General features: G+C 45.3%; 2 protein-coding genes and 1 pseudogene across 4 annotated transcripts in view; 2 read left to right on the forward strand and 1 right to left on the reverse strand.

Annotated features, from left to right (window-relative positions):
- Positions 1-16,236, forward strand: part of CNTNAP2 (contactin associated protein 2) — a 1,400,287-nt gene that overhangs the window by 1,167,134 nt on the left and 216,917 nt on the right. The gene's annotated exons all lie outside the window — the stretch shown is intronic.
- Positions 5,808-6,910, reverse strand: LOC121932535 (annotated as a pseudogene).
- Positions 13,862-16,236, forward strand: part of PIGA (phosphatidylinositol glycan anchor biosynthesis class A) — a 579,723-nt gene continuing 577,348 nt past the window's right edge. For 2 of the 3 annotated variants that reach the window (XR_006104369.1, XM_042471211.1), the window contains exons 1-2: positions 13,862-14,256; positions 14,939-15,710. Coding sequence is in view for 2 of the 3 variants with exons in the window: in XM_042471211.1 (XP_042327145.1) it covers positions 15,002-15,710 (709 nt within the window). In the remaining variant the exon portion in view is untranslated. The remainder of the gene's footprint in view (positions 14,257-14,938; positions 15,711-16,236) is intronic. The other variant, XM_042471209.1, reaches the window with a different exon arrangement.

Below are 16,236 nucleotides of genomic sequence, written 5' to 3' on the forward strand. Positions count from 1 at the left end.
CCCCCCCCGTTCTTTCCCCGCTAGCGACCTTTGTGGGTGGGGAAGGAATAACAAAAACTATTAGGAATGATCTGCTTGAAGGGAAGAAATGGTTGAAACCTTGAATAAGAGACCTCCAACAGGATTGTGGATTGCAATGGTTTATGGCAGGCCAATTGTAAATAATAATATTTTGAAGATCAGATAGTAAGTTTTAGGATGGTGGGAAGCATAACAAACTGAAGTGATGCCATTCCTGGTGTCACTGTATCTCCAGTTTATGAAATCAGCTCCCCAAACAGAATTAGCAGTCTTTCAATGTAAAAAATAATGATCACTTCCGACGTTCTTATTTTATCAGTATAATTTAGGGTGGAGGAAATAATTGGGAACCAGAAATCTTTTGTGGATCTACTAAAGTTCACTGAGATGTATGGCATACTGTATATCCTTCTGCCTACTTATTCTGTACAGAAAAAAAAGGTAAAAGGATCAGGTCCTGTCCTGGGGGAGGAAAGTGAAAAGAAAAGGTAATAAAGTCTCAGTATATTTTGTGTTTTTCTTTGTTTGGTTGCGTATTTTCATAACCCCCCACTGGACCTGTAAAAAACACTGTTATATGATGCTTAACTTTTGGAAATAATTGTTAACATGCAGGGTTTTTGTTTTATTTTTTTGATTTAGGAATTAAGAACTATTCCAACTGGCCTATATAACCTCAAGTCTTCCTCAATGGTGAATTTGTGGGAGGCTGCGACATACTTCTCCAGATGCATCAAAGCGGAGATCTAGTGGAAGAGCTTAAAAAATTGGGAATTCGCTCCGCCCTTCTGGATTCAGAGGAGACCATGACAAAAATACACAAGCTGATGTGACCTTGACAAAGACAGATTTGGATAATTTGGTACCAGAAAAGCCTTATGTAATTCAGCTCAAGAAGGCAACTTTTGCTCTAAAATGATGAGGTTCATAATTAAGTAGTTTGTTCTCACTGTAACAGTATGATAGACCATATGTGAATATTCTGTGTTGAATATTTTTATAACCACAGACAGTGTAAATCAAATGTTTTGAAAACCTAGTAAATAAGTATTTCACTTCTATTTTGCACTACTTTGTATGCATCTTGCTTGAGTCAGATTTTTGGAACAAACTTTTTTATTGGATTCTTCCATAGTTGCATATCTATTCCAGAATGTGTGTTCATTGTTCAGTTACTTCACAGCACATACTGTAATCCATTTAATCTTGTTGTGTTCTCTTAGTATTATTTAATCCTCATATTGCAGAAAGCATGACTTTTTAAAAGCAAGTGAGCATACTAGCTGTGTAAGAACAGATTATCCTAATGCTAATCACCTGGGGTTTGTTTGTTTTTGAAGAGCCAGGGTTTCTGACAACCACACTGACATTTTTAAAGACTACACTCCCTCACCTGTACTCTTTCCTCTTCATTTCCCGAGTATGCTTTCATTTCTTCCAGAATTATTTTATATTATGATGTAATCCCATCATGGTGTGTGTAAGTAATCAATTAATTGGTCCTAGAGGAGCCAGTATGGTGTAGCGGTTTGAGTCCTGGACTATGACTGGAGAACAGGATTTGAATCTCACTTGATCATAGAAACCCATTGGGTGACCTTAGGCAAGTCAACATGTTTTCAGCCTTAGGTGTGGCAATGGCAAACTTCTTCTGATCAAATATTGCCAAGAAAAACCCGTGATGAATTTGCCTTAGGGGTCCCCCACAAGTTGGAAACAACTTGAAGGTACACAGTAAAACCATTACCTGTACTAGTAACTATTTACATTATTTCAGTTAAAAATGAAAACAGGTGAGATTCAGCTAACAATGGGGCCTGTACAGACAGCCAAAAATAAAGCTGCTTTGGGTCACTTTGGAGGTATGCTGTTTAAATGATGCATGCATCCTAAGTGACCAGAAACCCGTGCCAAAGTCACACTCCAGATCCTAAGCACTGGAGTGCTGCTGCTTTGGCACAGCTTCTGGCCTCTTAAGATGTGTGGTGTGTCATTTGAACAGCATACCTCCAAGTGACCGTAGCAGCTTTATTTTGGCCTGTTTGTATGGGCCCAATGCAAGTTGAAATCCTTCATTAACCTACCAATTACCACACTATACTTTATAATGCTGCTATTCCCACTTTTACTGCTCTGGCTTCCCCTTCTTGCATTCTGGGGCTTGTAGTTCAGTGAGGCCTAAGAGTTCTCTGGCTGTAAACCCTAAACCTCAAATCACAAATACAACAGGAAGCAGCTAGAGCATTAAAGTGGAACAGCAGCTCTACAAGAGTGTATGCAGTAATCTAGATATTCATGGGCATTCCCGATCTGCCCTTTGTCCTTTGTTGGTGGCTTCTTGTGTGTCTGTAGTAAGTCTGAGCTCTCTGCCTTACTTGCTGTTGCTGCTCCTGCAAATTTGGCTCCTCTCTCAGTTCAGCCAGCAAGTGCTGGTTTAGCACTGTTTCTCAAAAATCAGTGCTACTATACTTTATAATAAAATTACACAGATTAAATATAATATTAAATAAGGAAATGTAGTGCAAAGCAGGTACAAATAATGGAAAACCCTCTCCCTGAAACAAATTGAGAAACTAATCAACTGAATGTGATGTATTTTGGGCCATTTGTAAGGAGTTGGGAAGAAGTCAGTAACCGCTTAAAGTTCATCTACATCCTTGTTGCATAGAAAATCAGTTACAACTCATTTGTAACTATAGTTGGAGAACTATACAGTGGTACCCTGGGAACGAAAGCCCGCCTTACGAATTCCCGGGAACGAAAAAATCCCATAGGAAAAAACTGTTCCGGGTTGTTTTTTTTTCGGCTTACGAAAAAAATTTTTGGTGCTTTTCGGCACTTTTGCACGAAATCGCGCTTTAGCGCTAGCGCCTATGGCTTTTTCGGGTTACGAAAAAAAAATCGGGTTACGAACGCCGCGGCGGAACGAATTAATTCGTAACCCGAGGCACCACTGTATTGGGTTTTGTCAGGAGCTGTCCATCTGAAAACACACCAGATCATCTCTGAGTTGTATCCTTTGTATAACCCACAACAGTTAGTCTTTGGATTTTCATTGCATCTCTGTGAAATATAGTGGAAGTAAAGAATAACTTTCCTTTTTGTGTGGGATCTTTAAGGATCAAATCAACCTATACTTGTAAGCACATACACATATACACTGCATTAAATATTTTAAAATGTTGACTTGCAGCTTTGGAAAAATACAATAGGTATTACTATTTTACTTCCTAAGTCTCTTGGTATATTTTGGAGAACACTGGTTGTTTGAATTTATAGTTAGAAAGTAACTTCCACCTCTGCCCACTAGGACTGTCTCAGTTAATCACACGCTAAATTCACTATGTCCATGATCAATGTTTTTATAGTACACTTTTTAAAATGGTGCCTTCAAAAGAAGTGTGAGTGATGAGTTTTAAAACAACAAATGTAGTTTCTCTCTATCCCTTTTTAAAAAATATACAGATCACTTGGATGCTGATCTTTGAAACATTTATCAGGTATTTAACATACTGAAGAATTTTTGTTACAACATTATGCGTAGCACACGTTTTCAAGACCATAGTTTTGGCTTTCAGACAAATAACGTCACCAGGTTGAATGAGTGGATAAATAGCTTCATGCTGAAGACCAAAAAATGCAAGAGGCTGGATAATTGCAGTGATGTCTTTTGAAGCCTGCATTATCAGGTTCCTTTTTTTAAACCCCAAAACTTCTTGTTCTGTGAAAACATTTGAGACTTTTAATTTTAGAAAACAATCACCTAAGTCCCTAAGAGTTCTCCTAGGTTGTAACCAAGATAAATTTAGGCACAGGAGCAGAAAAAGAATGACAGTACTGGATGGGCAAGTTTATGTTTTCAGAGTTTTTAAAAAAACTTTATTGCTCTTTTGTTAACATTGTTTTCACACACTGGGGTCACGATAAGCCTGAAATCCAGAGGAGCATCAGGAACAAATTAGGAAGAAAAATTGTTTTACCTTGATGAAGGTCTCAGTCTGCTGGCTCCCTCATCAGGGTTCTCCTGTTGTAGCTATTATGTGGTACCTTACAATCCAGAAACCATGATTTTTTTCTTCTCAATTTGGACCGGATTGGCAGGTTTACCTCAACACCTACCAACATGTTCCTGTGCAAATGCATGGAGACTTCTTGAGGAATCCAATGTCCTCTGCCCAAAGAGGCCTGTGGCCTCATAGGAATGGAGACATGTTGGATTGCAAAGAAGAGTCCCTGTTGATATGCAAAAGACTTTAAATTTCCTGGAGTTTGCCCAATTGCCGCAAGGCCAGAGGAGGAGGAGCCAGCCTGCTAAAGATACCCTCTGCACACCATCTTAACTAGGACAGAAACAACAAAAGGCAAAAAACACAAAAACTTTATTAAAATTCAGAAGCATTTAAACATTTGTGACCATTGTTACCACTCTTTCATAGTCAAGCAATAAAATTTAAAGCTGAGATACTAATCCCTAATGTACAAACAACCTTTCTCCAATAAATGCCATTAGAAAATCAGGTTTTCTAGCTTGCAAATTCACTGTAAATTTTATATAACAAATCATTTTTGTATAATATACAGTGGACCCTTGTCATACGCTGGGGTTTGGTTCCAAGATCCCCCATGTATAACAAAATCCGTGTATACTCAAGTCCCATTCAATAATTGGCATAGCAAAATGGTGTCCCTTATAAAAAATGGAAAAATCAAGGTTTGATATTAAAATTTATACTTTTTTTGAACATATTCAAACCATGTATGCTTGAATCCATGTATAAGAAGGGCCGACTGTAACACATTTTAAATTTTTTGAGTGTCCACTGGTATAGTGGTTTGAGCATTGGATTATAACTCTGGAGGCCAGGTTCAAATCCCCGCTTGGCCATGGAAACCACTAGGTGTCCTGAGAACAATCACACTCCCAGCTAAGGATGAACCCTCTGATGAAACGTGTTAAGAGAACCCCATAAGTTCACCTTAGGTTTGCCATCAGTTGGAAATGACTTGCAGGCACACAAGAACAATAAACAACACATGTTAAACATTAGCAATACAACATAAATATTAAGGAGAAGGGAAGAAAAAGAGAGTGAGTAGCACCCTGCCAAACTACTGAAGTAAGGAATTTACAAGCATATTTGAACCAAGAGTATACCAAGCTTTCCAATTATTTGTATGTATGACACACCATACACCCTCCCTTTCTGTCCTTTAACTCTAAGCAAATAATACAATGAAAATACTAGATAATATATATATAAAACATGTTAGTCTTTATTATGTCATCGTAATTTGTTTTTACTGCACAGATAAAAAGATCCTTTGGATTGAATAGGACTTGCTTGCACATACTGTAGTGGTCTGTAGACTTCAGTCTAAATATTCTACAAAGATCAATAAATAAAAATAAGATAATTTTAGTTTAATACTGAAGTAAAAATAGAAACAGTATAAAATTATTGCCCTCACACACAGCCCTTATGGCCCTGAGTGTAGATACGCTACAAATAAGTAGATACTTGGAGTCTTGGTTCTGTTGCAATTTTCTGGAAAAGTGACTGTCCTGCAGTTGCTATTTGTGTTCCTGTATAAAAGTTTCTTCTCACTAAAATATACAAAAGGAGTTATGAAGACGTATTTGCTGCTATTCAGCGGCAGAAATGCATACTGTATAAAAGTCAAAGCTATTTTAAATGTAAAGGCAACATATATAGCAAGGCGTTTAATGTCCTAAAAGGGAGTATTTAGCCAATTCCATAGGAGAGAGCTTGCTTTCTGGGAAATGTTTATTGCCTGCAAAATTCCTTTGTGACGTTTGGAAGAGGGTAAGCAAGAGAGAGAAATCCATGATGTACTTTGGGAGCGTTCCTTATGAGCCCTTTGGGGTGTTACACAAATAGTAATGCAGAGTCTCAGGCGTCACTGGCTTATACATGGCTGCCTTCTGGGAAGCGTACAGACGAAGGCGCTTGGACCCTTTCCAGAACGAAGTTGGCGTCTTCCTGCAGCCTTTCATAGGAGCCAATGAAGTCGTATCTGACTGCGCAGGGCTGGCACAGTTATAAATGGGCATCCAGTGTCATTCATCCTCTCCACGTCTTCGTCCAGAAGGAACCGGAGGAACTCAGGGAAGGTGACGTCGTCCCCGGTGCTTCCCCCGGGGCTCTTCCGGTACTCCTCCTGACGATTTCCAGGCGTACTTCAATGGTACTCCTTGATCTCTCCGAACTTGTTCCTGTAGGCAGAGAGCAGCCGCTCCATGGGGTCTCTCACAAACAAGAACTTGAAGTATGCTTCAAGCGTAGCGGATCTCCTGGGGCTTCAGTCTCCCAGGAAGACCAGGTCCCTCTTGTGGTCCATCTTCAGCTGGCCTCCACGCTCTCCAGGGCCGCCGCCCAGCACTTTCAGCACCCGCTTCCAGTTGGAGCAGGCCACTTTGGGGACGTAGCAGTAGAGGAAGCGTGCTTGTCGCTGACCAGCAGGTGCTTCAGGAGGGTCTCCTCTGCCCCGAAGGGGCTCCCACACGCCGCCAGGCGCCCCTCTGCCCGCAGGCGCTCGGATGGTCCGGTTGCGGTGTCCTGGAGCACCGCTGCCCTCCTCCGCCCCCCGCCCCTCTGGCCAGGCTCGGGCGCCAGGGCCGCTGTCCGCCGCGCCAGGGATGGAGCGGGAGAGGCCTCACCTCCGCCAAGATCCCCTCTCGATCATGAGCAGCAGCCCGCTCGAGGCCACGATCACGCCGAACATCAGCATGGACGGCAGCAGCACCGCCCCGCCACCGCCCCGCGGGACGGCTCCGGGAAGACGCCGCCGCCGCCGCCGCTCTCCGCCGGACGAGGCCGCCGCCATGGCTGGGCCTCTGGGCACCGAAGGCGGCAGGGGCTGCGGAAACATCCCCGAGGGACCAGGGAGGGCCGCGCTTCAGGCCAGCACAGGGCTCCAGTCGCTTAGCCTCGGCCAGCCCCATCGGACGCCTCCACGCGGCGAGGCCAGGCTGCTTCCCCCCCTCCAGACCCCGGCGCGGCCGCACAGGAAGCGGAAGCGGCGGCAACGGCAACACGAGGGACCGGATGTCCCGCCCGCTGCCTCAGGAAGGGGCCGTTTCCGGAAGTGACGCCTTTGCCGGGAGGGCTCTTTCCCGCCCTTCCGGTGCAGCTGCGTCCGCTCTGCTCCTCCCTCCTTCCTCCCTCCTTCGGGGCCGCAGCGGGACGGACTCCAGTCCCTGAGACTCGACGACGGGCTGCGGCTGAGCTCTGTCTGGCGCAGTTGCAGCAGGCCCCGAAATGGCCCTGTCTCTGGGCAGCCTTCCCTGCCTCCTCCTCCGAGGGAGTGATAGGCGACCCTGAGGATCCATGGCTCTTTGTGGGGCTTGTTCCGGAAGGGTTTCTTCCTGGCCTTTCGCCAGCCTCTGCGGCTGCGCTCTTCAGAGAAACAAGGAGAAGGCAGCCCCAGATGCTTTACGGCGGCGTCAGGGAATGGCCTTTGCAGATGGTGGCACGGAGCCCACGAACCCCACAAACAGCCACGGACCAGCCATGGAAGTCTTTGGCCGCTCAGTGCCTCTGAGCCGAAGGGAAAGGCCGCCGAGGACGCAGAGATCAAACGGGCCTTATCCCTACCACAGCTTCCCTCTCTCTCTCTATCATATCTATTCTATCTATCGATATATATATAGATATATATATAAGTTTTTATGCCAAGGGCTCACAGGATAAAAGCATTTTTTAAAACTCTATAATAAAAGAATTAAAATATGAAATGTATCTCAGTTTAAATCAATATAAAAATAACATTAAAACATACAAAAACATGACTGAAATACTCCCCCTTCTAAAAGCCCCCGTCATCATGACATTTATCTCTCCCTATCAAGCCCCTGCCTCATATAAATGCTTTTGCTTGTCAGCAGAAGCCAAGCAGTGCCAGGGCCAACCTGGCCTCCAGAGGGTGGGAGCAGCACTTCCTCACCTGGGGAGCCTGGGATGCTGTCAGGACCGGGAGAAAGCCTTTACCTGAAGATGGCATGGCTCTGGGAAATACGGTCTTGAAATAGTCTGGACCTAAGCTATACAGGGCTTTTAAGTCATCACCAGCACTTTGATTGTGCCACAGAAATGAGCTTGTAGCCGTGAAGCTGTTTCAGAAGGGGTTATGCTACCCTACAGAGATCCAGGAAGAGATTAGTAAGAGGAGGAATCAAAGTGCATTTTCTCCCCTTCATACGCTGGGCACCGAGGAGTAGAGCACACCCAGCTTTTTCGAAGGTTTTTCAGCTCACATCCAACGTGACTGACTGCGGTCCAATGATGCGGTTCACATATCACATGCAATTCCTTTCTATGGGAGCTCCTTCCATGGTGCTTCACACTATAATAATAATAATAATATAATAATAGGATTTATTATATGCCCACCAATCACTGAGAATCTGGGCAGTTTACAACAGAGGGGATATAGATGGTTCCCTGCCCTCAGGCTACAATCTAAAAGACAGGACACAAAGGAGAAGGGAATGGTGGTGGGAAAGGGGATGAGGTCCAGTGGTTCTCTCCCTCTGAGGCCTGGACCAAGGCAGATGGACTGGAGGGAGGGCTAGCCTGCCTTTCTCTCCCTCAAGAATACAAAGTGCTCCTCCTTTGGTGATTCAGTAAAGTGAGTTCCAGAATTGGCATTCAAGCTCACTTCATTTCACTCTGAATTGGTCTGGTGTGGATGCAACTTTGCTTCCCTCCCCGTACACCCCCCAAACCTCCAAAGAGGCAAATTCCCATGATGCTGCATTGCAATTTTGCCCCAATTGCTTCTGTGCTCGAGGGTAGATGACGGGATGGAGGGAATGAACAGGAGGCTGGGGGTAGCAACAAAACTCCAACTCCCAGAATTCCATAGCGCTGAGCCAGGACAGTGAAAGTGGAATTAAATCGGAGGCAACTGTTACAAAGGGAAGGGAGTGATTGGATTCAGGGAGGTGATATTTTAGGGAGCATGGAGAATAATTATAATTTAATTTTAAAAAGTTTTAAACTTATTAATTAATAATATAATAATAATTTCTTTTTATTAGTTTGCTGAGGCACCAGAGCTCTCTGGCAGACAAGGTTCAATGTCTCAGGCCTACAGTTCCCAGAATTCCATAGCACTGAGCCAGGACAGTGAAAGTGGAGTTAAACGGATTATTTCCCAGTGCAGATGCAACCTAAGAGAAGGCAACTGTTACAAAGGGAAGGAGAGTGAATTGGATCCAGGGAGGTGGTATTTTAGGGAGCACGGAGAATAAGGGAAACCAGATCTTTCTGCAATCCTCCAAAAAGGGTCTCCTTCAGAGCCAAAGGATTTACTTTCAAGTAAAGCTGCAGCTTCTGCACTGATTATTTTGCAGTGAATAATAATAATAATATGTAATATCCTTAATAATAATAATAAATGGATGGGGGCTCTGACATGAGGGTAGATATAGATGTGGCTAAAATAGATGAGAATGACAGGGGATAGATGTAGATGTGGCTGAAATGGATGGGGGCTGGGGACCCCTCTGAATTTGGCTGCTAGGGATGGGAAAATAGAAGGGAGTCTTTATGTGAGGCTAGCATTCATGTGAAAGTGGAACCAGGCTCCTTCACTCCGGAAGTGCAAAGGTTCAGCATGCGTTCAGACACCCACTGAGCATATGCAAGGGTCCCAATTCGAATCAAGTTGAATCCGCATGGTATGTCCTGGTGTGGTAATACAATATGCACTGAATCTGCTTTGCTTGAATCCGCATCACGTGACTTGCTTGGAATTGAACTGACTCCGCTTTCCCCCTCGATTCAGAAAGGCAACAGAAAGGTAACCAGGTGTGGTAAAACATCACGTTTAATGTGAATTTGCATATAAGACAGAAGTGACTCCGGTTTGATGTGAAAAACATCACTTTTCGCTGTTGCTAGAACAGGAGTGACTACGGATCTGAGTTGCAAACTCCCCACGTGTGATAAGGGCCCAACCTAGTGAGGGTCCTGGAGCAACTGCATTAAGGAACCATTGGTAATGTAGCTTGGTCTCCACTTCCCTCTCCACCAAAAACAGCTGTGTATCACAAGCTTTCCCTGTTTTCATCTGAAATGTTAGACAATGACATTACTCAGAACAACAGTAATTGTGGCAGTACTATGATCAGATGATAATTTTACTGCAGTTGGCAGTTGTTACAGGATGCAGGTGACAGGGATGTAGCTAGGATTTTAGGAAGGGGGGATCCAGACTAAGTGCCACCATTATAATGGGGCTTGGATGCGCGGTGCAGCAGCACACACCATTCATTTTTCTAATGGAAGAGGGGGGGTCCGGACCCCAAGAAACCCCCCCCCCGGCTACGTCCCTGCAGGTGAAGAACCAACTGGATTGCCCTATGAGGAACGACTTGGGGGCTGGGGATGTTTAGCCTGGAGAAGAAGGGTTAAGAGGTGATATGGTAGCCCTGTTTAAATATTTGAGAGATGTCATGTTGAGGAGGGAGCAAGCTTGTTTTCTGCTGCTCCAGAGACTAGGACCTGGAGCAAGGGTAGGCAACCTTTTGGAGCCGGGGGCCGGGTTGGTTTCCCCCCGACAAGTCGGGGGGCCAAAGCCGGGGGTGGACTTCCACCTCCGGGGCGTGGCTGCATGCTGGGGGCGGAGCTTCCACCTCCAGGGCGGAGCCACCCTCGGGGCGGAGCCACCTCCGGGGCGGAGCCTCTACCAAAGCCCTGCAAGGAGGAGGAGGCGTGTGCCCGCCCTCTCCTCCTCGGTGCCTTTCTGGACAAACATCCCCAATCTGCATTCCAAAAACACACAAACAGCACAGTTGTGCATTTCACATGGCTTTACTTAACATGGCCTCTTGCATATTTCAGAGGCTTATTCCATAATCAAACCCCTTGGGTTTAACACTGCATGGTTTAACATGGGCTATGATATTGAACATGTCAAGGTGGTTTCACCGTTCTTGGACCAAGTGTACTTCTCAGAAATGTGTACTTGGTTAAGGGACTTTGGTTTTTCTTCACTGCGCATGGGTTTGTAAAAATCACAGCAATTTACATTGGCCTGCATCAGATCTGATATCAATATTGCCATTAAAGAACCAAAAACACACAGAAAAGGCACTTTGGAAAGTCACACTCTCTTGGCTTCAGAAACAGTGCGTGCATGCCTCTCAAGCTGACTCATATCATTATCATTGTCATCATCATCATCATCATCATCATTATCACCACCACACTATCATTGTCAAAGCAAGGGAGACGTGTTAGCATTAAAAGCACACAAAACACACTTTGCAAGGTCACACTCTCTCAGCTTCTGAAACAGTAGTTGCATACTTCTCAAGCTGCATCATCATCATCATCACACTATCATTGTCAAATCAAGGGAAACCTGTTAGCATTAAAAGCACACAAAACACACTTTGCAAGTCACACTCTCTCAGCTTCTGAAACAGTAGTTGCATACTTCTCAAGCTGCATCATCATCACATCCTAAAGGCCCGCCGCCTCTGCCGCCGCGGCTGCCCATCGCGGCTTTTCGCCGCTCTGGGCGGCAAAATGGCGGCGAAGTCTCGCGCGACCTCTCGCCTCCATTTTGGGCGAAAAAATGGCGGCGCCCATAGCCCCATAGGCCGCTATGGGCGCCGCCATTTTTTTTGCCCAAAATGGCAGCGCCCAGAGCGGCGAAGAGCCGTTACGGGTGGCCGCGGTGGCGGCGGCAGCAGCAACAGCACCCGGGGGCCAGGCGGCAGGCCTCCGTGGGCCGCATCCGGCCCGCGGGCCAGAGGTTGCCGACCCCTGACCTGGAGCAATGGATGCAAGCTACAAGAAAAGAGATTCCACCTCAACATTAGGAGGAACTTCCTGACAGTAAGGGCTGTTCAACGGTAGAACAAACTTCCTTGGAGTGTAGTGAAGTCTCCTTCCTTAGAGGTCTTTAAAGAGAATGGATGGCCATCTGTTGGGGATGCTTTGATTGGGATTTCCTGCATGGCTGGGGGTTGGACTGGATGGTTTTTGTGGTCTCTTCCAACTCTACGATTCTATGATTCTATAAAGCTAACCATAATTGTAAAATCCATGGGCCCATCCTTCACTCTGAAACAGTCTTACCTGACTTCAGAGGGCTGCTAGATATTCCTGGTATAATACCCTTTTGTCTTAAGGCAACCCTATTATGAGCTTTTCTCAGCAAAATGTGTTCAGATGGGATTTGCCATCACATGCATGGTTTTCCTTCTCTGAATGTTATTCTCACGACAATTCTCTCAGGAAACTTATGCTGAAAGAGTGAATTATTAAAGTCCAAAACACACTGCAGAAATAATCCAGTTTGAGACTGCTTTAACTGCCCTGGTTCAATGCTAGGGAATTCTGGGAACTGTAGTTTTGTGAGACATTATAGCCTTCTCTTTCAGAGAGCTCTGGTGTCACTATGAACTACAATTCCCAGGATTCCCTAGCACTGAGCCAGGGCAGTTAAAATGGTCTCAAAGGCCTGTTACAGACTGCCAAAATAAAGCTGCTTCGGGTCTCTTTGGAGGTATGCTGTTTAAATGATGCATGCAGCCTAAGAATCCGGAAGCTGCACCAAAGCTGCACTCCAGTGCTTAGGAATGGAGTGTGGCTTTGGTGTGACCTCCGGACTCTTAGGACCCATGCATCATTTAAATAGCATACCTCCAAAGAGACCCGAAGCAGCTTTATTTTGGCAGTCTGTAACAGGCCAAACTGAATTATTTCTGCAGTGTGTATTGGACCTAGGTTTCATGGTTCATTTGGGACTTGGAACCTGGAGCTCTCCTGCTTTAGGCCAACACTCTAACCTCCACACACAGCGTGGAAAGGCAAGGAAAAGGATCACGGAGGCAGCCCCAAATACCAAAGCTAGGCTGCAGGACTCTTTAAGGATTGTTGTGTACCTTCAAATTATAGTTGGCCCTCTGCCTTTGTGGATGTGACTTTTACGTATTTGATTATTTGCAGTTTTAATATGTTCTCTCCAGGAATCTGTAGCCACATTATTGCACTACCCTCTTATAGTACGGCTATGTTGCTTTTACTGCTCTGGCTAACTCCTGTTGCATTCTGGGGCTTGTAGTTCAGTGAGGCTTAAGAGCTCTCTGGCAGAGAATTCTAGAGGCCCCTCCTTAAACTGAAAGTCCCAGAATGCAACAGGAGGCATCCAGAGCAGTTAAGGATAGCAGTACAATAAGAGTGCAGTGTGTTACTCTAGTAGGTCTTCCAGCGCAACTCTTCTAGAAGTTGACCATAGGAGAGAGGCGGGATATGTATAAATAAAAGTTATTATTATTAGACTTTCCTAGAGAAAACACATCTCTAGGCATTTGTAGGTCCTCCAACATGATTCTGTGATCAATCTCTGGCAGATATTGACCATAGAGTTGCACTGGAGGACCTGGAGATTCCTAGAGAGGTGTTTCCTTAACTGTGACTCCAGTGAATGTGAGGGGACCACTGTATTTCTCTTATTACTACCCTAAGGCAAAAGAGGTTTTCTTGGCAACATTCGTTTAAAGAGAGATTGCCAGTGCTTTCTGAGGCTGAGAGAGTGTGACTTGAACAAGGTCAGGTACTGTTTCCATGACACTCTGGGATTTTTATTTATTTATTAAACATTAAAGCAAACAGACTGCAGAAACAATCCTGAAGGGCACCACTTTAATTGCTACGGCCCAGTGCTACGGACGCCTGGGAAGTGTAGTTTGCTGTGGCACCAGAGCTCTCTGACAGAGAATGCTAAATGTCTCACACAACTACAATTCCCAGAATCCTATAGCATTGAGCCAAGACAGTTAAAGTAGCGGCAACCTGGACTACGTCTGCAGTGCGGACATGGCGGAACAGCCCTGTTTCCTTTTGGGATGACTTCCTTATTTTCACACAGGCTTATCGGATTGGCTGTTCTGTGGCCACGTGGCCGGCCAGCTGTCTCCTGATTGGCTAAGTCGTTAGGCGTCGCGAAGTCTTCGTGTGGGCAGTTAGGGGCGGGGCGCAGGGCGGTTGCTGAGGTGACGAAAGAGGCCTATGCTCCCGCCTTCAGCGAAACCGGAAGTGTGAGGGAGTCTGGTGGTGGCAGCGCCTCAGTGTCGCCGCAGGTCAGGGAAGGGCGCTGGGATCCTCGTGGGGAAGCCCTCTCCGGGGGCAGGGGAATGGCGCCCGCTTTCTCGACTCATTGCGCCAGGGACAAGGGGACTCTGCGGCTTCCTCGGAAGTAAGTGTCCATCGGAGGGGGCTCTTTGAGGCCGAGTTTGTTTAACATCGCCCTGGGAGCTGTCTGCTTGACTTCTCGTTCATAAGGATCTGAAGAGAATTGCCTTTTTAAAGGCAGCCACAGGATTTACTGCAGTCTCTTGTTCTGCGCCCTTTAAGGGATGTTGGACTCCAGCTCCCAGAAGCCCAGGCAATTGGCCAACGTGGCTGAGACTTCTGGGAGCTGAAGTCCAAAAGCTCTTAAAGGGCACAGTTTGGGGACCGCTGCGTCTGGGCTTCCTCCTGTTTTAGTCACACATAGTGCATTCCCCAACAGTTCCACTGGGCCTTCTCTGAAGGAACACACTCCTTCCTCGGAGAGTGGGGGAGTCTCCCTCCTTGGAGGTCTTTAAGGAGAGGCTGGATGGCCCTCTGTCAATGGGATGCTTTGATTGAGAGTTCCTGCATGGCAGAAGGGGGTTGGACTGGATCAGGGCCCTTCTTGTGGTCTCTTCCAACTCAATGATTCTATGCCTGAATGTAACCGACTTGCAGGGGTGGAAATGGTGCTCTTGAACAGGATGTGTCACACCTCTGAATAATCAGGCATAGGCTTGTCCAGTAAGATGTTACGACTTGCGCATGAAGATACCTGTGAAGCTTCTGAGTCTTATGTATGTTTTCCTCTCTGTTTGCTGTCACAGGTAATGAATGGGGCCCATTCTTCGTACTGAATGGCAGCCACGTAGACGGACTGGTGATTTACTATGGCCAGCAGAAGGAGAGGAAATCACAGGAAATGTATCTCTCCCACTGTGAACTCTCATAAGCCTTCAGCACACGACTGTCAAACTCACAGTATATGCATGGTATCTGACTTCTTTTATCCTAACATGGGAGGAGTAGAAAGCCACATCTACCAACTGTCACAGTGCCTGATTGAAAGAGGTCACAAAGTTATCATAGTCACCCATGCTTATGAAGACCGTAAAGGCATTCGTTACCTCACAAATGGATTGAAAGTCTATTATTTGCCATTAAGAGTCATGTACAACCAGTCTACAGCAACAACTCTGTTCCATAGCCTGCCTTTGCTCAGGTATATATTTGTGCGCGAAAGAGTCACCATTGTCCATGCCCATAGTTCATTTTCTGCTATGGCTCATGATGCTCTGTTCCATGCCAAAACAATGCAGCTACGGACAGTTTTTACAGACCATTCCCTTTTTGGATTTGCTGATGTCAGTTCAGTGCTTACAAATAAACTCTTGACTGTATCGCTGTGTGATACAAATCACATAATATGTGTTTCTTACACTAGCAAGGAGAACACTGTGTTGAGAGCAGCACTGAATCCTGAGATAGTTTCTGTTATTCCTAATGCTGTTGATCCTACTGACTTCACTCCAGATGCATCTAGACGGGACAGTAACACAATAACTGTTGTTGTCGTCAGCAGGCTTGTATATAGAAAAGGTAATAAGATTTATAAGCTGCACATAAGTATAGTTTCTTTTTCTATGACATACGGAGTTGAGCAAAATTACTCTTGCTCAGATTTGCATTTTAAATGCCTTTAAGTTTGCTGAATAATGTGACAGTTGATTTTAAGGTCTTGTTTTAATGCCCATAATCTCAGAAATGTAGCATCCTGGTGGGGTATAGTCATATAGTTAATTATATAGCCATATAATACCTGGAATATTGTGTCAAGTTCTGGGCACAACAATTCAAAAAGGACATTGAGAAACTGGAGCGTGTCCAAAGGAGGGCAACTAAAATGGTGAAGGGTGTGGAAACCCTGTCCTATGAGGAATGACTCAGGGAGCTGGGGATGTTTAGCCTGGAAAAGAGAAGGTTAAGAGGTGATATGATAGCCCTGTTTAAATATTTGAACGGATGCCATATTGAGGAGGGAACAAGCTTGTTTTCTGCTGCTCCAGAGAACGGGACCAGGAGCAATGGAAGCAAGCTGAAGGAAAAGAGATTCCACCTCAACATT

Source organism: Sceloporus undulatus, chromosome 6 (assembly GCF_019175285.1).
Source record: "Sceloporus undulatus isolate JIND9_A2432 ecotype Alabama chromosome 6, SceUnd_v1.1, whole genome shotgun sequence".
Classification (NCBI taxonomy): domain Eukaryota; kingdom Metazoa; phylum Chordata; class Lepidosauria; order Squamata; family Phrynosomatidae; genus Sceloporus; species Sceloporus undulatus.